Source organism: Megalops cyprinoides, chromosome 15 (assembly GCF_013368585.1).
Source record: "Megalops cyprinoides isolate fMegCyp1 chromosome 15, fMegCyp1.pri, whole genome shotgun sequence".
Taxonomy (NCBI): Eukaryota; Metazoa; Chordata; class Actinopteri; order Elopiformes; family Megalopidae; genus Megalops; species Megalops cyprinoides.
In genome coordinates this window covers 12,273,514-12,296,440 of record NC_050597.1, presented here as the reverse complement: position 1 = coordinate 12,296,440, position 22,927 = coordinate 12,273,514, and the positions used below count along the sequence as shown (strand labels likewise).

Here is a 22,927-nt window from a genome sequence, read left to right as displayed (position 1 = left end):
GTGAGCAAGCCTCACTGTCAAATTAGCACAAGTTAACTTGTGGTAGGGCCTGAATGGTGTTATGCTTGCCCTCACTGGTCTAGGAGTGTTGTTAGCCTGGTCTGACACTGTTGCTCATTCAACTTGAATGGATACACTTATGTTCTGTCATGCTGGAAGTCGCTCTGGATAAGAGCGTCTGCTAACTGAATGTAAATGTAACGTAAATTTTTACATGTAATGATACATACTACTACTACAAATAATAATAATTATCATTCATGTTTATGACTAAATGACTATATTGTCCCACAAAAAGGAATATGACCAAAGATCATGCTTGAAATCCTGATCTAATCACACCAGCAAATTATTCCCTTTCAAGGTTCTCCTCCATTTGAATTCTGACACTTCTGAAAAAACCCAGTCCTAAATCAAAGCTGAAGCTGAGTTAGAGCAGGGCCCAGACCGCCGTGGGTTAGAGGAATATCCACCACGGAACACTCTGACACTCCCTCTCTAGTGTGGCTCGAGGGTGGATGTGACTGTTGATGCTCCCAAGCTGTATGCACAATAAATACAGAAGCACAAATAATGAGTGCCATACCTTTGTTGGCACACCATGTAAATACTTTTAGGAGGAAAACTTTCTGCTTGTCAGTCATACCCTAGCCCAAAACAAAGGCTCTCTCTGCAAAGCGGAAATGTACAGGGAGGGAAATGTGAATGCATTCTGTGAAATGAATTTTCTCAATGGATTTTTTTTTTTTTTTTTGTCTGGTTGGGAGAAGCAGATATTCTTGTAATATTCTGCCAGTGAACGGACAAAGAAAAGCTTACGCGCTGTGTCACACCAGGCATTCAGAACCTGCTGCTGGACACGCACGTTCCCCTCTCTGCAATTATATTTCACAATAGACTCTGTTATGAATGTGGATGTAATCTCTGGGGACAACATATTACAGCTCCATCAATCAGCAATTCTGCACAAGCCACCGACCCATCTTTACCATACAAATAGAGCACCACATTTCAGCACTGTACACATGCACTGCCACTGTCCTAGATAATCCATCTCATTCACACTGGGGAGATTAGAGTCTCTGGGCTTTTCCAATCAATTTAATACCCTCTATCTTTAGTATTAACCTTGCTCAGCAATGTGCTTGGTGCTGTTGCTGAGTTTGTGTGTTCGTGGAAAACTCATGAGACTTTTCTGGAATTCCTTGTGGCCTGCATACAGCCTGTACGTTTTGGTGATAGACATACTGAAAAAAAAACCATATAACTTACAAAAGATCATGACCCCGGGAAGGGAGTAGTGAGTAGGATTTGACGAAGATCTGGGGGTTGATCTCACAACTGCACAGGGTGAAGTAGGGCACTCACTGTAAGGGTTGTAGGTTCAAATTCTTAGTGTGGTGATGATGTACCCATATAAGGTACTTTAATTCTCAGTTGCTCCAGTGAAAATCCAGTTTTTAGAATGTACAAAATCTAAAATGTAAAAGCACTGTAGATCAGCTGAAAAGAAGTGGGCTGAGAGAAATATTTCCAGAGTTGTTTATAAAGGTCTTAAAGGCTTTATAAAATGTTTGATGCTATTTTGTGTTTAAGAGTGACGTAATGAAAGCATTATTGTGAGGAAACCGCCCACGCTTTGTTCACATTCTGCTGTCAACATACCATCTCCTCCCACCTGCGGATTCAAGTTAACTCAGAGCTTTGAGAGCTGTGTAATGTGTGGGCCTTTTATGATAAATGTTTTGCCACAATGCATGGTTCTGCAGAGCGGTACGCTTGCTTTCACAGAGTGTTTAGTGCAAAGGATCACATAAAGATGACTTCTTAAAATTGTGATATGCATCACTGGATTTTTTTTTAAATCAAGTTATTTTTCTGGTCTTTATGTTGACATCCACCCACAGCAACTAAAAATGATAGCCGATCTACCTTAAAACAACCAAGCGGTTTCCTTAGTTGTACCCATGCACATCACACCCGTTCAAACATATATTTGTTTTAAAACTTTTTAAAGGGCTGTTTTGAAACTTTCATTCTCTGGGCAATGAGAATGTCATGCATTCATGTGAAATCCAAAATGAAAGTTCTACAGAGAAACTAGTAACTAATTCAGGCTTACCGAAGCTCTCATATTTTTCTAGGATTCTACAAAAATGGACAAAAGGTCTTGTCTGGTGATTTTTTTTTTGCTGGAAACAAAAGCACACAAAACCACCACAGAAAAGCCTCAGAGTCAGTGCGCACTGGCTTTCAGCACTGAAGAATGAAAGTACAACACTTTTGTGCCCACACTTCTTTGCATACATATTTTTAATATTTAATCCCTTAATCAGTGGTACTGCATTGCTTTTCATTCATACCATTTGGCCGTAAGTAGCATGTTCACAAAGGCAGAATTCTTTCAGCTGGGTTTAATGCCCAACAGGTTTCACAGCCCAGAGGGTGTGGCTACCAGATGACAATCATTAGAAGACTGGAAGCCATGGCAAAATAAAAACTATGCTGTTCTTGAGGTAAGACAGTGCAAAACAATTTTGAAGGAAGAGAATGCCTCGGAAGACTGATAAAATACTATTTTCAGATTTGACTTTCAGTAAAAGATTGATCAAAGTTTAATCCTATCATGCCCATATTGAAAAACTGAGTCCATTACGTCAAGATCTTGCAGAAATAACAGGAATAACTGTGCAATGCTCACATACGTGGACACAACTAAAAACAGATGCATGGACACAGGAACACAGAAACACAGACTGATATTAAAATTAATATCCCCAATGTGCACAGATATAATTCATATGCTATATACAGTAAATCTCTATCAGCCTGGCACATCCCAGTCTCTGAATTGAGATCATGCAGATTGACCCACGCACTCATTTTCCTTTGTTCAGTGCTACATCCACATGCTTACCATGCCGGTAGTGTTGAATCAGTGACAGTGACATAAATTACAATCCTGGAGGAGTCGCTGAGGAATGCAATAATCACTCCTCTAACTGCACCGCGGCCTGCTGTCTGTGTAAGCACTACAGAGATGACTAAAACAAACACAAGAAAAAACAAGTGGTTACGTGGCGATTCGGGAGCAGTGGTGACCCTCATCTGTTTCTGTCAATCATCAGCCTGGGGTCTGGGTGTGGGCTTCCTGTTCTCTGGGCTAGGAGGACACTGAAGAACGTGCACAGAGACAGGCTAAGTGAGACTTTGAGGCTCGTCTGGTCCCATTTCTTACGCCCTGCTCTATTTGTTTCACCTTTTTATGACTTGGCCTAAATATCCTTTCTCCAGCGGGGCGCAGGTGACAGGTAGTGAAAAGCAGGCACACCCTGCTGCATGCACAAAGACTTCACAGTGTAAACAGACAGACTGAGCCACAGAGGGGTGTGTTGTCACATACCCATTGACAATGCTGCCGTGGGGCTGCTTGACATTAAGGATTCCATAACTGTGAAGCAATGCTGTTAGTTAAATACGGAGAAATCTGCACTAAAAAGTACAAAAGTAGAAGAATATGGCACATATAAGCAGTACATATAAGCAATTATATCATCAAAACCCTCGTATTGACCAGTCATTCCCTGTTGCCTGTAATTATAAGGTGGTGAAGAGGAGGTTTTAACCTGTTAATCTGCAGAACTTCGGTTTATGGGAAATGTAATTATTAATCATGGACATCTAAACCGTTTATGGGGTTTCCTCGGCATTTGTTCACATACACATACTTTCACTTTTTATATAGGAAAAAAAGGTGTGAAAACACATGCACATGAAAACACTTGCTTGAGTTTCTCAACACCAAGTCTCTGGTTCAACCGCTTTAACTTCTATTTAGAATACATTAGGAAAGGAAATTACCTCAGATAAGAACAAGAGAGTGAGACATTTCTGACATTTCCTGAAACCTCATATCTCAACGTGGCATCAAATACTCAGAAAATACTTCAAACACTGAGAGACATATCAAACTCGCCCTCATCAGTAGGCGTCATTGCGCTCCAGACATTCCGGGAATGATGTTGTTGTTTGGGAGAAATCAGCATTATGTTAAGGAAAGTTGGAGCTAGACAGCTAATTTTACCTGCAGTTGGGCCAGCTATTTGGATTCATTCTGCTCTGTTGATGGATTTGAGTCACTTTTCTTTTTACTATCTTCCAAAACCATAACCAATACTTGTATATGAATGTATACGTTAAAGGTTTCACCAATACAAAAAGCTAATGTGTCAAAATGATGCTAGGAAGTCTGTATTGTGCATGACAAATCTTGTTGTCCATACTCCACCTGTAACGTTTTAGCATGTATGACTGGGTATTACATAACATACCATATTATACACAGTTTTTCACCTCAGGTGAATAAATGCTAATACTATCAGGAACTTAGCTGCAAGTCAGCAGTGTAATCCTTGGCAGCTATGTGAAAAGTGCTTGTGTCAGATGCCTGAATGCATAATAGGCTGATTAACATACTGAACTGGACAAGAATAAGGGACAAAGGCAGGATATTCTCCAGGGGGCTGAAACATAACATCATTTTACTGGGTGGCTATTGATGAGCGCACCATTCTCTTTCTGTTCATTGAAAGTTACAGTGTATCCAAAGAAATATGCAGGTATAGGCATGAAGAAATAAGGCCATTTTTTTTTCTATTTTTGTAGGCACACAAATGATCTCTGTGTCTGTCCCATTGATTTAAAGTGTGATTGCTTGGGGTACTGAAAGAGACTGTTCTGTGAACCATGTAAATGCCACAGAACATTTGTCTCCCAGCACTATTCAATTAATCTTGCTTGAGATGCCATTCCTCTTTAATTGGAAAGTTTAATTAGAGGTCATGAGAAGGACAACTTTTGTCTTTAGTCACATAGCATGTTACATTTCAAAAGTCAGTCGGTGTAGCTTTATCATATAGCTTGTGTTCTATCAAAGTGTACTTCATAAATGAAATAAGGAATTTTTTTTTTGGCTTCTTCGTTGAAGTTGAACGTGAGAAACAAAAAAAACAAGACTATATTTTCAAGTGATGAAGTCTGAGAATCTAACAGAATGACATTCACTGAATTAATTCTTGACCAAACCCATCATTGTGTTATAATGTTGGCCACTGTTCCATTGGGTTGATTCTTTAGCCTTTCCAGTTCTGAACAAAATGGTGTGCTGTGCCAACTCACACAGAAGAATGTTTTCCCATGGACTTCCTTGTGGTAGAAAAAAAAAAACTCTTGTACCTCTTTGAGCATCCTATAAACAGGAGCTGAGAGGTGTGTTTTGTTCCTAGGCTTGCACTTCACCTTTGGAAAGATGTCACAAGTCCAACAGTAATGCATACACCTCTGGCACAGCCCGAAGACCTTGAGAAACAGTGAGCGGCTCTGTTGTGAAACAAGTCCATGAAACATTAACCAAGCTCTTTTCTATGAAGTCCTCTGACAAAGGCCTCAGACAGGCTCATCATGCACACAGATTCCGTCTTTCACTTCCTTCTATTGGCTGAAGGTAAATGGAACCTGTGGCAATTTGCTGACAAAAGGTGAACTAGTGGTGAACTGACATGTAGAAGGCATTCGTTTGAAGGTACACTGCATTTCTTTTAGAATGAATTACCTTACCTCAAGTGTAACAATTAGCACAGTTTAAATACCTGAGTGTTGTGTCCCTATACATTTCACACTACACTTATTCCTTCTCTTGTTTATATTTTAGTTACAAATGTTTTATTGATGCGATGTTTCTTTTCTTTAGCCTGTGTTCATCAGACAGCACTGAAACAGGTCTGACTTCATTATAAGAGAACATCATACTTGACCCTGAAATAAGGGGAAATTGCATAGTCTCCTGATGTTCAGGACCACAAAGCAGGCCGAGTTCCTGTTTCTGCTTTATCGACAGGGAGTTTTCTGTGTCTCGTTATCAAAAAGAAATCATAGCCTCAGTGCTGTGGCAGGTTCAAACCCATTTCACTCTGAAACATTGTTCCCCTTTTCCACTCTCCCCACGAGGGGGAAATTCCATGTGCTTGTTTGATTTTATTCAATTGTGTAAAGCATTGTTCTGTTTTTTTTTTACTCTATTTTTTTCTCGTAGACAAGCAGGCCTGATTAAGGGGGTCGGCCCAATTCTTTTTATGGCTGCACATGTAGCACATCTGGATGCAGGGGTGACTCATTATTCACTTTTTTAATGTTCCACTTTCTGCTGCCATGGCAACTGCTGCATGTTTGGCAGAAAGCCTTTGAAGGCAGAGGGAAAAAAAGATGGAGCTAAGGGAGGGCAGAAAGAGAGGGAGAGAAAGAGAGAGAGAGAGAGAGAGAGAGGATGAAATAGAGCTAGCTCTGTGGAGTTGGCCTGTGTCCAGCGTAACCATACTGCGGAGCTGAAATGAGGCCTTTGGCAGCACACCAGGTTTCAGAGAACAAAGATGTGCACTTCTAATGTTGGCGGCAGGGCTTGCTTGGCATCCTTTACAGTTTCCCAGCAACCCTTTCCTTGGATGCCTGCCTCCTGCCCCCTCCCCCCCCCCCCCCGGACTGCAGAGAGGATTAGAATAAAGAGAGCAACTTGTTTTTCTCTTGTCTCCTCTCACTGCCCCAGTGACATCACCTCTCCTGACTCCAGATGCTAGCTGTCCAACAACAGCTCTCCTCTCATATTCTCCATTTTATTAAAATCTGTTTTCCATTTTATAAGACTTGTCAAGGACATTTTACTTTTGAGCTGTGCCTTCGTGCCTTTACTGAGACACGACAATAATGGCATCTACTGTAGGCTAATTTGCACACTCTTGAATGGTAATCCAGTGTACTAGTTTTTACTCAGGGAAATTTTCATGCTATTTTTGTGCCCGTGGACAATTCCACCTGAGCCAAGGAACAAACTGCACTGTAAAAGTAATTTAGGGTTGAAGTTATTTTTTCACAGTACAACTGAAAAATTTTCTCAAATAAAAACATGTCTTCATACAATAATCTGTACATTTGCAAACAGCATTTAATGATCTCAATGTAGTTTTGAGTCCACTGGAGTTTTCATTATTTTTATGTATTATTATTGATCAGATGGTGGCCATAAATAAAGGTACAGCTAGTCTGTTACTTGTTCTCACTGATCCATGTAATAGTCTTATGGACCGCCCATATTTAGTATTCATTTCAACCTTATCCTCAGCAAAGAGCTGTGACATGTCAGCAAAATCATGAAGAGCTGAAGAACAGGTAGTGATTCAACAAATTATTATACGCTCAGTCAGCTGGTTGCTGATAACAGTGTCACAGCACACTCAATGTAAACTGATACCTATTCAAGTCTGCTTAAACAGTTTATCTCACAGCGTCAAGTGAACTTCAGGCGTTGTCAAGGTCAATAAGAAAAAAAAACCTCATAAAGTGAGGCGGAGTCAGTTGGACTAGGAAGCAGATTTTTTTTTTTTTTAACCGTGGAAGTGACCTGAGAAATATAACTTCCCTCCCCTTTGTGCTCGCTGAGCAGTAAAACTGAAGTAAAACAGCAACACTGTAAACAGGATGTGGCTTGTCACTTGGGATATCCTGGCATGAATTAAGTCTCCATGGTTACCCTTTCCTGTGTAAAAATACATCCAGTCAAAAAAAAGCAAAGCCATATTATGAACCAGTGATACTAATGGAAGCGAGGGAAGTATTGTCTTACCATTCTCTAGCTCTACCGACGAGGGAATTGCCATTTTTAAATGACCTATTCTTTCAGCTTGCACACGCCACTGTCGACAGACAATACAGAGCGCTTTAACATCACACAAACTAAACATGTCACACTTCCTGTAGTATTTCCTTCCTATATGTCTACAAATGCAAAACATGTGTTTACCCTGGGTGTGGACTAACAGCTAGAGAGTAAAACTTCAGAAAATATATGCTTACAATTGTGCCGTGGAAATCTGGATAGCAGCACATTTTTAATGATTAATAATGGAATGCAAACTCAGGCGGCAGCTGAAAAAAAAATGGATTTAAAGGAAGACATCAAAGGGAGCACTGGAGACTATGGAAACCAAGTTGGACTTTAGTGTTGTCAAACTCAAAAGATAAATACACTTTTGCAGGAGTGTTCTGTGGGGTCAGGATCCCTCTCTTGTTGCTCTGAATGCATCTGTGATAACAACTAAATTAATGATAAAAAAAAACCCAAACTAGATAAATAGCTAGCCCTGCAGACATGATGATCGTCTGTTACGAGGCACCAACATCTGCATTGTATAAAGCGTCTTAAGGACTTACACAGGCTCTTTCAGCACAGGCTGCACAATATTTCCGGTTATGGCTCTGGTGACTGTTAATAACACGCAGCCTTAATAGAGCTAGAAGTGCTTCCTGTGAAAAAAAATTATACCCTTAATAATCAGAAACAACACAGTCTTGTTGGAGGAAAAAAAACCCCAAAAACTCCTAATAGTAATGCTACTAGGGAGACAAAGAAACAAAGACTATACATGAAAGCTATTCATATGCCATTTATTTCCAAACTTAATTTACTGCAGTAGTTCTCAGTTGTTGCCACTGTTGACAGAACAATTATGATCCGTCATCAAAATAAAAACGGTGACTCAGGTAAAGATAGTCATAAATTGGGCAATGGAAAACATCCTAGAGCAACAAATACTTTGCCGGCATGTGGTGATAATGGAATTCAAAAAAGAAACTCCCAATTGTAAGAGTAACAGAAAAAGATATAATACTCACCTTTACCTTGCATTTCCTGCGAAACTACATTATTTGCATAGCAAACATCTTTGAAACAGTAATAAATTAAGGACAAACTACTTTTGAAAACTGAAAGACCTAAAGACCTAAAAATGCACATTGGAATACTGCCAGATCATCCAGTAATATGTTACTACCTGCCTGTGCACCTGAACATTACACAGACCTAGTCACACCGTCTGAAGATTATCTGTAAAATAAGTTCTCTGATGCGTGTAAAGCGGTTTAAAACCATATATTCCTGGTGACGGTGACCCAGACATGAGTCACATTTGATGACTTGGCAGCCCAGGCAACCTAAAGAGAAGCTGATGTCATTTTCAGTACAGGCTAGCAGTGTTGCCAAGCAGTACAATCCCTAGTCAGGATATGTATGATTGAGTAACAGCAGTTTCAGGAGCAGAGGTTATGGATGTAACCATGAGTCAACAAGCTAAGGCCTGCTCTAGTCAGCCAGTCTTATCAGATTGGGTTCATCCCTTCCCTCACAGAGGTCCTGCTAATGGGGACCTAGAATGTTGCCACAGCACAAATGGGATGAGCTCCATCATCAAATGGCATAGACCAACCAGTAATACCATAAACAATAAAAGAAGCCTCCATGAACCATCCTGACAGGCTGACTTTAGACAGAGCTATTCCCAAGACCCATTCTCCTTAAAGATGAATAACTGATAAGTTTTCAATATGTTCTACTTGCATTTAGCATAACTGGCCAGAGCCCTGATTGGGCAGGAAATGCTGGGGACTACCTTGTCCCTGGAAAACAATGGCAGATGGAACAGTTATTATTAGGCAGCAGTTAAACCAGGTCAGACAAGTTACAATTTCAAACTAAGTGTAAGTATGTTGTCTTTATACACAGGCAGGGCTTATGGGGTGTTTTAAAGGTGTAATTGTAAATTTGCTGAGTATTTATTGAATGAATGAACTGGCTTTATTTATTTAGACACAAAAACTCCAAATGTACAAGCCATGAAAGCAAATGCCATGACATTCCAACATACGGACTAGTTTCTGAGGAGGGGACAGGCCCAGAAAAACCAGAGGGCACCCAAGCTGGCTTTTTTTTTTTTTTAAAGCCTCTCAGTTCCCATTTTCCAGTAAGCCACGGGGCTGCTGAAATAAGAGTGAGCCCGTGGAGCAGCTGAGGCAATCTCTGGGATTGTGGCGGGTAGATAATCCAATTGAGCCGTCTGTGTGTGTATGCTGTGGCTTATGTTGTGTGGCACAATGCTGGATGCCTGATCTGTGCCACCCTGGGTGCCACCTAAGGCATCATTTTCATCAATGGCACTTGTATTCCGGACAGTATGTTCAAAGTGCATTGTACAACTCACACAGGTAATCCACAGTCTTCTAGCAGTAGGCTTCAGTATAACGGAGCCAGAATAGGCCCCCATGGGAGAGGGATGTTCACTCTCTGAATAGCAGATTATCTAAGAGCCTTAGATGTACAGGGAGTTACCTCGTAAAGAGCTTGGCATAGTAGCAAAGAAGCCCATCACCTGAGCATGCTCCTGTTCGCCAGTAACCACACCCAATGTTGTATCCACACTAATGTAACAGATCAATCAGTAGCACATTTTAACCACAAACTGAGAGTCAAATGCCAATTTTCCCGGACTACTCCAACTATTAATGCTTCTTCCTAATGTTTACTGAAATTACAAAAGGGTATGATCTAACAGTGATCAATAAATGCATGCGCTAGGAGGACTGTGTCATGCTTCTCATTTAGGAGTACCAAAGTTGCACAGGTAAAGAGGAGAAGATTCTTTGTGGTACTAAAGCTCTCCAAAGTTTGTTGCCCTGTTCAGTCTACAAAGGAGGGAATGTGAAGTTACTTGTGTATCCAGACATGGGCTTTCAATTACAGACTGGTCTAAACACTGTAAATATTGTAAATCCTTTTAACTATCATGTTGAAGTTAAAAGTCAAGTGTCCATTATTAATCCTTTCCATATCACACAAATAGCTTCACATTTCTGAAGCAATGATTTGCACTTGTATACATATAATGAATATGCTCATATTTATGTTTATCCTTGGATTTCAAATTTCATTTTGTTTTATCTGTGTACAAATTAGTTTATTACAAAACAACAAATGAATAACCAAAAAGCCAATCTCAGTGTGACTTGTTTATTTTTAAGTCAAGCTGAGATTAATATTTCTTTTCAAAGAGATACCTGGCCACAGTGCATTAAGACAAACATAACACGAAAATAATACAAAAACTAATGTTAAAACTCACGTTTTAGTATTAACAATACAAGGGACATGAAGATCAAAAAAACACTGTAGCGGTCATTGAGAGACAAAAGGTCAGTGCTCTGTGACCACACCATTACAGTGCGCATTAAATAACGTAAAATACAGCACTGTCCTAGCTTAATCGGATAGAAGCATATATATAGACCTGTTTTCGCTGATTTGCACTTAACTGAGGAAAGATAACAGACGAATACATCTGGCACATGTATCACCTACAAATTTAAACAAGGAAAACATGCGATTAAAAGGACGGCTGATTGTGTCTCGCTCGGGCTAAGAGCGTTGACATAATGCACGGCGAACTGTCTCAAAGGGTCTTTTTTAAATATTTAATCTTGTAAATGATAAATTATCCTACGGTAAAGTCAAGTTTCCCACATCCTTTATGCTGTTAGATGCAATCCACGATATGTAAGGCTATGGGTGGCTATCGTTAGCCATATTGTTAGTCTATATTGAATATTCCATCGGTGTATTTTACCGAAAGATGTGATTAAAGTCCGGTTTCATACAACATTGGAATACAACTTACATTCTCTCATAACTATAGCCGAGAGACGTGACAGTCTACTTTAAAACGACCGACGTAAATCGGTACAAACACTTCAGTATACAAACAACCCGTACAGAGTGTGAACAGTGAGGAAGAAATATTCTTTAAAATGACCTGTCAGAGGTTGAGCAACCGCTACACGAGGTGTACCTACTCATGCGCTCGGTTTTGTATTTCTTGACTCGCTTGCAAAACATGCGGCAGCAACTGAACGCTGTTGCGCATGTCCATGTTCCATGGCTCTGAGCCAAGAGCTTGTAGCTTTGTTTTTCTCGAGATGGGCGAGGTAAGCTGCGGCTACGTGACTAAACATCTTACTTCCTCTTCCAAGCGTTGTCACATGGACTTGCAAAAACAAATCCCGCTTTGTGTCTGCAGATTTTAGACGCATTGCCTCACCCGATCAGCCCTAGCGAGGTTGTAACCGCTTGAAAGGAATCCAATTTCCAAAAAAAAAAAAAAAAAAAACGAAAAGGTTTTCTCCGCCCTTAGCAGTTGCTGTTTAACGTGAAACCATCTTGGCGATTATGACAGAAATGTGCTGAGCTTGAGTTCTAAAGGTATACTAATCAGTCAGGTTTTGTGCGTCAAAGAGAGAGTGCGTTACTGCACATGGACCTCCTGCCTTGAATTGCTAGTCGCTATTCAGTAGACGCAGACGCAGCGTCACATTTACAATTTACATTCTCTTCCACACTCTGAAATATTTATTTAAAACAGCCACACATCACAGTTCGGTTCCATGGTATTCTTCCTGAAAAAGTCATAGCCTGTATTTTATTTCTTACCACTAAACTGTAAGGTACGCCGTAGCTAATACTAGAACGATGTTTTAAGATGGAGGTCTATTCACGTGCACATGGGTTAAGACTGCGCTTTTAATTTATGTTGGTGATAGTTTTTCTTATTTTTAGTTCTCATTATATAGTATGTGTTTATTTTTTCCATATTGGTTGTTTGGTGACAAAATAAGCACCCCCCCTCTTAGACATTGGAACTGTTTGTAATTAAAAATAAATGCACAACTAGGCCTACTTCAAAATAAACGTATTACGTTAAACAGATTGCTTTGGAACAAAATAATGAAATCTAGACTTCAAAGCAAACTTTATAACATAATCGCTTTGACTATTTTTTTGATGATTACACACACCTCTGGATTAAAATAGAGAATGTAGGCTACCGTGTTCGGTCGTCATTCCTGACCTGCACTAATGTGGAGACAGTTGCCTATGCATTTTCGAGTAAAAACCGCCATCTGATCCGATCTGGGTGGGGTACTAACGTGTGACTCGTTGGAAAGGCAATACATAAATGAACAGCAAAAAGGGCAGTTTAGTTTGTAGATGCCGCTCTTTCTTTGGAATTGACTTACCTATAAATATACCAACTCAATGTTCTTCATACAAATTTCTTTTCGAATGTGTCAGGACGTTCCGATCAACAACAGAACTGCCTAGATATCATCGGACTCAAAAAGCCAAAACATCTAATGCAAATGTACAGAATGAAAAAATCCACAATAACAAAGTGCTGTGTTTTTTTAAGTTTCAGCGTATTATGCCAAGCTAAACAAAGCCTTATATATCGTAAACGATTCCAATACAATAAAATGTGTCTAGCCATTACATGTACGAAATCGCCCGCTTCTGTAAACGCCCCTGGGTAAAGACTCGGAACTGAAATCTGCCATAGCCGTGTAACATGAGACGTTTTATGCACGGTTGGCTGAGGGCAGTATAATGTGTGACGCGACGCTGGCATTCTGACTGGAATGTGCTAAATGGGGCTCGAACTTACAGTCACGTATTTAGTGAGCATGCGTGGAGAGTAGTCGGGAACCAGAGAATGTCGGTGACGCCACCGGCAGGCAGTGTCTGGTTGCTCAAAGGACATTAACGCTTTATGGTCTGGAAAGTTTTGAGTAGACACAAGCTCACGCCGTTCGACGATTTCAACCACTGTTCTCCTTTTTCGGTTATTTCACCAACCAACATGGGTAACAGTACTCACTAAAATCTCACGAAACATTTCGGATATTACTTGAACTCTTCTCCTCCGCCATTTGCAATTCCACCGAAAATACTAATACGATTATGCAAGTCCAGCAATTGTCTGCAGTTGCTTTCACTGTAGCCTACAGACCCGTTCGTAACCATGTGCAAGAAACAGGAAGCAACAGCTCTCCTCTCCGTTTCGATATCCAGCTAAATCAAATTCATTTCGAACGTGATCAAATTCCCCAAAAGTCTTTTTCATCCATTCAGCAAAAGCTATAGCAGACAATCGACACAAAAACAATAAGCGTTGCTATATATACCCAACTTCTTGACTATCTCGGTCGTATCTAGTCTCATGCCTGGCACAAGTTCAAAAGATTCATTAAAAAGGGGCAGAGACTGTGAAAGAGCATGCGCTGAAGGGGGGCTGTCGAAGAATCAAGTAAATAGAATTGGAGCTGGAACCACAAGTTTAGTGTTCAGTCATGACGTCACTGCTCCACATTGAGCTAGCAGAGTAGTAGTGGGAGAGATAGATAGAGGCGCGCCGTAGTAAAGTACACACTGCCATGAACTTCTGTCGGTAACTTAATTGTTGTTGCTGCAGTCAGGAGGGGAAGCTATAAACAGTAGATATTGCGGTATCCCGTTTTCAGAAAATAAAGAAACATCAACGCTTGGGAGAAGATTTTTGTACACTTTCGCGAGAGCGATGTCGTCCGCAGCAGTTGCTGCTTCGAGAAGGCAGTCTTGTTATTTATGTGACTTGCCCCGCATGCCATGGGCTATGATCTGGGATTTTACCGAGCCCGTCTGCAGGGGATGTGTTAACTACGAAGGAGCCGACCGTATCGACTTTGTGATTGAGACCGCTCGGCAGCTGAAGCGGGCTCATGGCTTCCAGGAGGGGAGATCTCCGGGGCCAGGGAAACCTCAGCTCTCCGGGAAAGAGATTCAGTCCATCAACCACACGGCTGGAGATCCCGGCTCGCGGCCGCCACAGCCCCTGGATCGCTATCCGCTCACCTCTGATCGGCCGCCCAGACTGGGTCCAGAGTATCAGTCAGGGCGACAGGCTAACGGCATTCCTGTCCCAAATGGATTCCCTAAACCAGACGATCCACCAGAGCTGAACCGGCAGAGTCCCAACCCTCGCAGGACTAGCACGGTACCCCCGAATTTGGTGCCTTTGGCTAACGGTAGCATGCCCCCTGTACACGCGGTCAATGGCAGACCTGGACAAATGGTACTCCCTTCAGCATTAACGACGTCGAGCCCGAGCGAGCTCAGCGGCAAGCGACCAGCCTCCGTCTCCAGCACGGAGCACGAGAGGGAAGTGAAAGAGAAGCACAGACCAGACAGCTTGACGCCGGAGATCAGCGACAGCCACAAGAACAGGACAGATGAATGGATGAGCAAGGGCAAAACAGTCAGGGACTTGATGGCTCTCCACACTTTAGATAACAGGTTCAAGAAGGACCACGCCGCCATGCAGCAGAGAGTGCTGGGATATGAAATGAGCCCATCGGTTTCAAAAACAGGTAACTAAGTGAAAGTCATTGCTGCTGAAGTGTCACGCACGTTGATCGAGCTCTAGTTCAGAACAAAATTATTCTGAACGAGACAAGCATGCACACCATGAGTCAGCCGCTTTGCAACAAAGTGATTACACCTTGCATACTCGATGACTATGCTTTAGCTACCTATAACCTACATTTTAAACGCCGCGTCGGCATACTACATTATCGTGCATGCTGTGTAGTTGAATTTGCGCTATAGTTTGTACACTTATATTATTTTCCGGAGCATATAGAGAACGCACGTTTCCTTCTTACAGCACTGTTGAATGTGTGCTTCGTAACCATGTTCTCACGCGTTGTATAACTTATTTTTATTTTCAGACAGAGGAAAGCACCCTCGGAATATGAAGAGGAAAGCTTCACCGGAGCCTGAAGGAGAGGGTACGGCTGCAAAGCTCAACGGAGAAGTTCAACAGTGGCTCCCACCTCCCGCAGAGGTCCTGAAAATGTCCACCGCGCAGCCCCCGAGCTTCGCTTCTCCGCCTTCCACAATATCCCCTCATTCCCGCACTACTCCCCCCGAGGCTGCGCAGAACGGCCACTCTCCCATGGCGGCGCTTATTTTGGCAGCGGACAACGCTGGGGGAAACAGCTCGCCTAAGGATGCCAACCAGGTGCACTCCACCACCCGGAGGAACAGCAGCAGCCCTCTCTCGCCGTCCTCCATGAACCAAAGGAGACTGCCTCAGAGGGACGTGGCTAGCGCAGGAACACCGCACGTGCCAGGCATGGATCAAGTGCACCCTCAAAGCATTCCAGACTCTTCTGTACCCAGCAGCATACCCTTGTGCTGCACTCTCTGCCACGAACGTTTAGAGGACACGCATTTCGTCCAGTGCCCGTCAGTTCCTTCACACAAGTTCTGTTTCCCTTGCTCCAGGGAAAGCATCAAACAACAAGGTGCTACTGGTGAAGTGTATTGTCCGAGCGGAGAGAAATGTCCCTTAGTGGGCTCAAACGTACCATGGGCTTTCATGCAAGGTGAAATAGCCACCATACTTGCAGGAGATGTGAAAGTAAAAAAGGAGAGGGACCCTTGATTTTATTATGATTTTTGAAAAAAAAAAAAAGATATTATATATATAAATATAAACCACATGCATACCATCCAAACAAAACTAACGGACTTGTACATATTGGACACAAGGGAAGTGTATACTTCGTAAACTTGGCTGTATAATTTTTGATTTTTGAATACATTGTGTTTCTATATTTTTGAAGATAAAGGTATGTACTCATTATATTGGACAACTTTTCCTCCTTTTATTGATGTTAAAGCGATTTCTTGTTGTATTTTTAGGTCTGGTGACAGTTCCCGTGAAACGTAGAATGTGACTAATGCTACTCTACAAGCACTTAGCAAAACTGAAATGCTTCTAGCTGTACTTGTATGCACTTGTTTAAAATTGCCAAATACAATTTCTGACCTTGTAATAATAACTTAGTGTCTGTGCTTGCTTTTTTTTTTTTTTGTAAACGGGATTTTTCTTCAGTAGTGGCAGGTTATGATGCAATCAACAAAAATGATCGCCATTTCGGCCAAGAGAAGTGCCGCTGGGGGCGTAAACACATTGTTACATTGCAACAAAAGTCACAGCTTGTTCAGTAAGGCTGCTGTGTCATTTCCAGCAATGTTTGCAATGTAATATTGTAAGTGGACGTGCTGCAGGTCATTGTAAACATGCGGGATGTTATTTTATGATTCGGAAAGTTATCTCTAAAATCAAAACACCGTGTGCCTAATCAGAGGAGGTTCAATGCTGGCAGAGAACATGATTACCTTATTCATGCCATGAATCAAGTGATGAACGTTTCCCTTATCAGCTAGTTATCCACGCCCATTTCTGACTGTCAGGTACAGTATGGTACAGCGAAAGGTGACATTTAACTGTTATATTGCCATGAGAGGTCCCAGGTAAGATTGGAGTCAGATATGGGTGGAGTAACTTGAGTGTAACTCGCACAACACCAATTCAAACTCAGAACTGAAGACCAAACATATATGCTATTTTGAGCGACGCACGCCATCTTAAAATAGAAAACAGAACTCCCGTCTTAAGCGTGAACAGACTCAGGGAACTAATGAAATTGAACTACTTTCAATGATATGTTTTGAATATTTCAGATCTGAGAACAACTTCTTACTCATATGCGTCAGAACATCTCGGATGTCATCAAAACAAATGAACATACAGCAAAAAATACTTTGCAAGTATCGTTTCCCCTGAGGCCACGTGTTTCTCAACTCACGAGACAGAAATGGTCTTTGTGGAAACTATTTAGTAGTTTGACGGACGTTTATGTAATTTACCTATGCAATGACGTCTAGGGACTGAACAAATGTGACTTCGATGTAGGCTATTTTAAGTTCTTTAGGCGCGAGTTTCACTTCTCCTTATAGTTTTGTTGTCTTTTCCCCGACACCAAACATTGGCCCGGGCGGGTCTACTCCGTCAAAACCCCCGTGATAACAGTGATTAATGAAACACCCTAAAAGATGCCACCACGACTACTTTTACTCACAAGCCGCAATCACAAAGCTACCTTGAACTCCGCTCAACTTTGTTACAAGTCACAAATTCCATGACCATGTGAAACGCTGGACCATTGAGAAATAAAACAACACGATCACGTGCACGATGGTGGAATTCCTGAGTCACGGACCCGTCTCTGCCCTTGTTCTGGAACAGAGTGGAAGCACACGCTTTCCACCGTTTAAGATTGGTATGTACACGAAAATGAAAGGGTCCAATGTGCGATATCCGTGTGCACTTTGGTTCTTTCAGCCTCTCCGAGTTAACCCATTCGTGACCAAATTTAAAACAAGGGACCTTAAGCAAGTGTTAATGATGAAAGGTGAATGTCATACATAGCATTTCTGATTATCCTTCAACATTATTGTGTTCGTTGCTATGGCTGGGAGCAATGAAATCCAACCGGATATGCGGCAGAGCAATTTAATGCATACTTTAATCACCAATTTCACATTAATGTTTCAACCTGTATTTTGGAGGCAGAATTCTATAAAACCTGTAACTAAAAGCCAAATAACCATGGGTGATCATTCATATAGTAGGGTACATTAATGTGAATTAGGTTCTAAGTGTAGAATGTACATTATCACAGTGCTTCTTTCTAAATTATATTTACTCAGATGTTTTGAACATATGAACATGTTTTTCTTAAAGGTGCGATAGGTTGTTAGAATTCTTAAAACATTCCATTATATTTCAAAGGACAAAGTGCTGTTTTAGAACCCGTTTTCATTATGACGTTACGATCTAATTTATAGTTAATCATTTACACGTCTGAACTCGTTCTAATTTCAAAAGAGGCACGTAATGTTGAGAATCCAATCGGCACAGGGCCTTTTGAGAGTCTCAGTCTGCGTCTGAGTATTAATATTTATTTGGATCAGAGGGAAGTTCCATTTTGTGTGCCCGGCTCATTTGCAGTGCTCGCACAGCTGTCGTTTTATATTCCAGCTGAGAAAGCTCTTCTCTGTCACCGAAACTTAACTCCTCCGAGAAACAAAAATACCAGCCGTCAGAGATTAATAGGTCAACACACGTTACGTGGCACCGTCGGAAAAGATCACGAGCCATATACTCCTCAGCTGTCTTTTCTTGCCCTGTGCCCAGTTCCCATAAGTTTTCAGATTTGTTGTGGTAAACTGCCAAGATAGGACTGCTGCTAGAAACGAGCACGTCTACTTCACAATGATGCAAATCTCGTGTCGACCTCAATGTTATCAGGCTAACATTTACTTTTTGACCTGGACACTTTAGCCTTAAAACTTGAATTTGTTTTAATTACGTGGTTGCAAGATGAATCACCATCTAAAGTTCACTTAATCTTATATATGCCTTTGTCAATGTAAATGAGCAATTTCACCTTATTAAGCCATTCATTAAATAAGTAAGTCATCCAGAGCAATCAAGTACAGGCAAGTTGTCTTCAGGTTTAGCACTGCAAGCAGCATCATGACAAGAATGTGGAACACCATGTGCGTTTAGCATTATGCTGCCATGTGAAACCCCTGTGAGAATTTTGTAAACAGATGGCAGTGATGCAGTGTTAACTCTTTCAGCACAAGAGCACTCCATGAAGCTACGCCTTAGTTTGGCTAATGCATTCATGGTTCATTCAGCAGTACTTCCCAGTTCCTCATGACCCAGATACCCTTAACACATTTGCAGGGCTAAAGGAAACAGCCCTGGATTAGTAAATAATTTTAACTCTGATTTATGACTTTCCTTGTTGACTTAAACATGCTGTATTTTTTAAAACTCTTTAGTCAATTGTTGGATTAACAGAGTACAGTTCCTTCCTGTTTGCATCCCATCCTGTCTACTCACATGCTCCCAGAATGCATTGCCTCAGATTTGTCATACAGAAGCTCTTGCCAGAAGTATATGCATTTGCATGCTCTTGCTTTCCAAATCACCTGAGAGTTTTGCATAACCATAGCCCACGCACAGACTGTTAATGGAATTATTGTTCCGAGGCGGATTACTCCTTTCATTTTTTTTACAGTACAGCTGCAAACTTAACTGAAATTTAACTTAACTCTGCTCTTTTTAACGTTTTTTCTGGACAACAGCACGATTTCCTTTTGCAGTCAAGTTCTATGTAGTTGTTAAGAACCCTCTGCATTGTGACAGGTGTTCTTAAGCAGAAAGCTGAATGCTATAAATATTTTTTGTAAGGTTAATGATTTGTAAGCAGATTTTTTTTTTTAGTTTCATTTCCAGTAATGCTCCAAAATGTCCCCAACTTAACACAACATGGGTTCAGGGGAATACAATGTGGGCAGCAGGTTTACGTGCAAACCCTTTGCATGCTCACAATGGCTTGCCACGTCAGCGATTTGAACTATTTGCCTGCGGGCTCTGTTCTCGTTGTGTTGTTGCGCCTGCCTTGGAACAAGTGAAAACCTCTTCTTTCCACATTCCAGAGCTCAGCAGCCCCAGTCAAAGGAAAACACCAAAAAGAACAGGAGAGGGAGGGGAGAGAAATATACCAGCCACGCTCACTATAATTAGACCTAAAACAGGAGAGCTTCAGCCGCCATTCATCATCACTGGCAGCCAGCTCCAAGAAAGGAATCTGTGTTCTGTTGACTTGAAGTCTTTACCTGGAAAGGGTTATGTTGAACCAAATATAGCGATCACGGATCTTTGGTATGTCATAACAGGGCTCAGTTGCCTGGTTACCTTTCAGGATTGGAAGCAGAAGGTATCTGGATATGGCATATCAATCTAAATATAGAGGACATCAATCATCTCTTAACTGGTCTGCAGTCCCTGGGTATTATTCCATTGCTGCAGCAGGAAATTACCAAGGGTGGAACATTATGAGACCGGTCAAGAGCTAGGGAAACAACAATAGTTTAATTCTTTATGGCATAGTACATTGATGTCTGTGCCTCTATAAATAGATCAATATGTATTTGATCTGATAATACAGTATTTCTCAAGTGACCTAAATTCTAAATAGTAGAGCTTATCAACACTCATTTCATGCATATGTAACAATTTATTTTCTAAGTTTAATACAGCTGACAAAGAGGGCCCATGCCGGTGTCATGGAATGTTAGAATTATTGTCATCAGCTGTTATGATGTAAGCAACATTTACAGTTGGGTGGTTGCCAGCAGAATACTCTATTAGAATTACCTCTATTTATATAGGTCATGGTCATGCAAATACTGACACTGACAAGTACTTTATTTATGATAGATGCTTTCTAATTCATATCAAGAGTCAGCGATTAATAAATCTTAACCTTAGCCCCACCATTCCCATGAATAAGCAAATATGTGTTTCACTACTACGTGAAGTGGACAAACCATAATACAACACAAATGCAAATACAAACACAAAGCAAATTCAAATCCAGTTGCAAGCTGTGCTTTTAATTTCAAATCTATGATGATCAATGAATTGCTAATGATTCATTTAAGGAATTGCTAGGTGTTTATAAAAGGACTGATGAAACCTAAAATAAGTTCTTGTCTGTCCTATTTTCCTTTGCATCCATCATGAAAAAAAGGTCTTTAATCAGAATCTTTCTGAGAGTTCTGACCAGATGTTTTGCTGCAAAAAGATAACATTTTGGATCAATGTTTCTGCAAAAGCTTTGTTTTTCACCATCACAGATTTGAAACTGGGATCTCCATTCAGGAAGATTGAACTTAGATTCCATATTTCAAGTAGATCCTTATGTCTTGATATGCACAGCCTCATAAACACATTAACTACATAATGTGCAATAGCCTTCTGTTGGCAAGATACATGTTTGGTTTGTGGAGCATGGCATTTTCTGTTGGAAATGAAGCTAAGCCTTGGAATGGAAGGCCTGTCTGTCCTTAACCCAGACATGAAATGCTCCTTGGCTGCAGTTTTCCAAACTTTCTTACTCTAGAGAGCATGGTCTTTAAATGAATGAATGTGAAAGATCATATTGTAGTTCCATTGTGGTTCTCTGCATGGCCTTTCCTTTCATTCATTAAGACAAGCTTGTGTTTTCATGCTGCTTCAACAAAAGCATCCACAATCTGTAGCAACATGATATGTGATATGCAATCAATTTTGTGCACACCCACAGTGAGTTTAAAATAATAACAAGTTGTGGTGGAAACATGAAGATAATTTAATTACTGTTATGGTGTCTAACATAATGATACAGCACAGCTGACATGGTTTAAAGAAAGAAGCACTTGAGATTTATTTGATGAAATATGGATACCATCGCCTGATTAGTGACCACCGTAATGACAGGGCACATGCCACTCTTTCTGTGACAACTGTTCTTATTCACATAAATTTTATGCTACATTTTGGATTGCTCACAATTCATCACAGAAAAAAGTTTTTCTACAGCATTTAAAACAAACAGAATCCGCATTAATCCATTAATCTTATTTCCACATCAACATGCTAAAATCACACCAGCCAAGCTTAATTTTTTTTCCCCTCAGCTCTCTTTGTTTTTGTTATTATTTTTTTCATTTAACAATCTATTTGGCATTGTTGTGTTGTCACATGATATTTAGCAAGCATGTACCTTGCACAGAATACCATGGTTCCCACAAACTCTTGAATGGATGTTGTGGGCAACAGAGTTGAGAAAACATGAAGTCCACTTCAATGCTCATCCTCACATGGACGTCCGGAGCTAGTGCACTCTGCAGGCAGCGATTATGCAACATTTTATTTCATTATGTTTTGTTTAAAGAACAAATACTGATGTTTCTTTTTTCTCACACTAAGCTTATTGATATTCTTACGAAGATTTATTGTTTCACAGTCTTTCCCAATGTCTTCTTCTTTTCTGTAAGTTGTCGTACATGCCAGTGTTTACAGCTGTTGCTACATCTGCAGCTACAGAGTTTGTGTCGTTGTTGTGCATTAGCAATAACTGTCCTGTAAAACTGGAGAAATGGCCTCATTAAGAGACAGAAGGACGAGGCAGCAGGTGGGCCACCTTCTGATATTTGGAAAATAACAGAATACATTTGTTCTCAGTTGCTGTCTCTCAACGTAATTTTCCATGGGAGACCAGTGCTATTAATGGTCATCTTGCCACTATGCTTCAGCCTGCTGTTGTCCCACACAATTTAAAAATGGATGCAACTGTGCCATGGCAGGAAACCATTCTCAGCATTTCATGAGATCCAACAGAGAGGAAATATGCCGTTGGTTCTGATAGCAGATGACCTTCTCCGTGTTGATTATAGGGTAAGTGTGAATATGCGTTGTGTGTTTGCAGT

At 40.9% G+C, this 22,927-nt stretch overlaps 1 protein-coding gene across 1 annotated transcript; it reads left to right on the top strand.

Annotated features, from left to right (window-relative positions):
- Nucleotides 1-14,022: 14,022 nt before the first annotated feature.
- irf2bp2a (interferon regulatory factor 2 binding protein 2a) lies at nt 14,023-16,574 on the top strand. Its single transcript, XM_036546612.1, has 2 exons — nt 14,023-15,114; nt 15,475-16,574. Exons 1-2 carry the CDS (start codon nt 14,286-14,288, stop codon nt 16,191-16,193), a joined length of 1,548 nt encoding a protein of 515 aa, XP_036402505.1. The 5' UTR covers nt 14,023-14,285; the 3' UTR covers nt 16,194-16,574.
- Nucleotides 16,575-22,927: the final 6,353 nt, after the last annotated feature.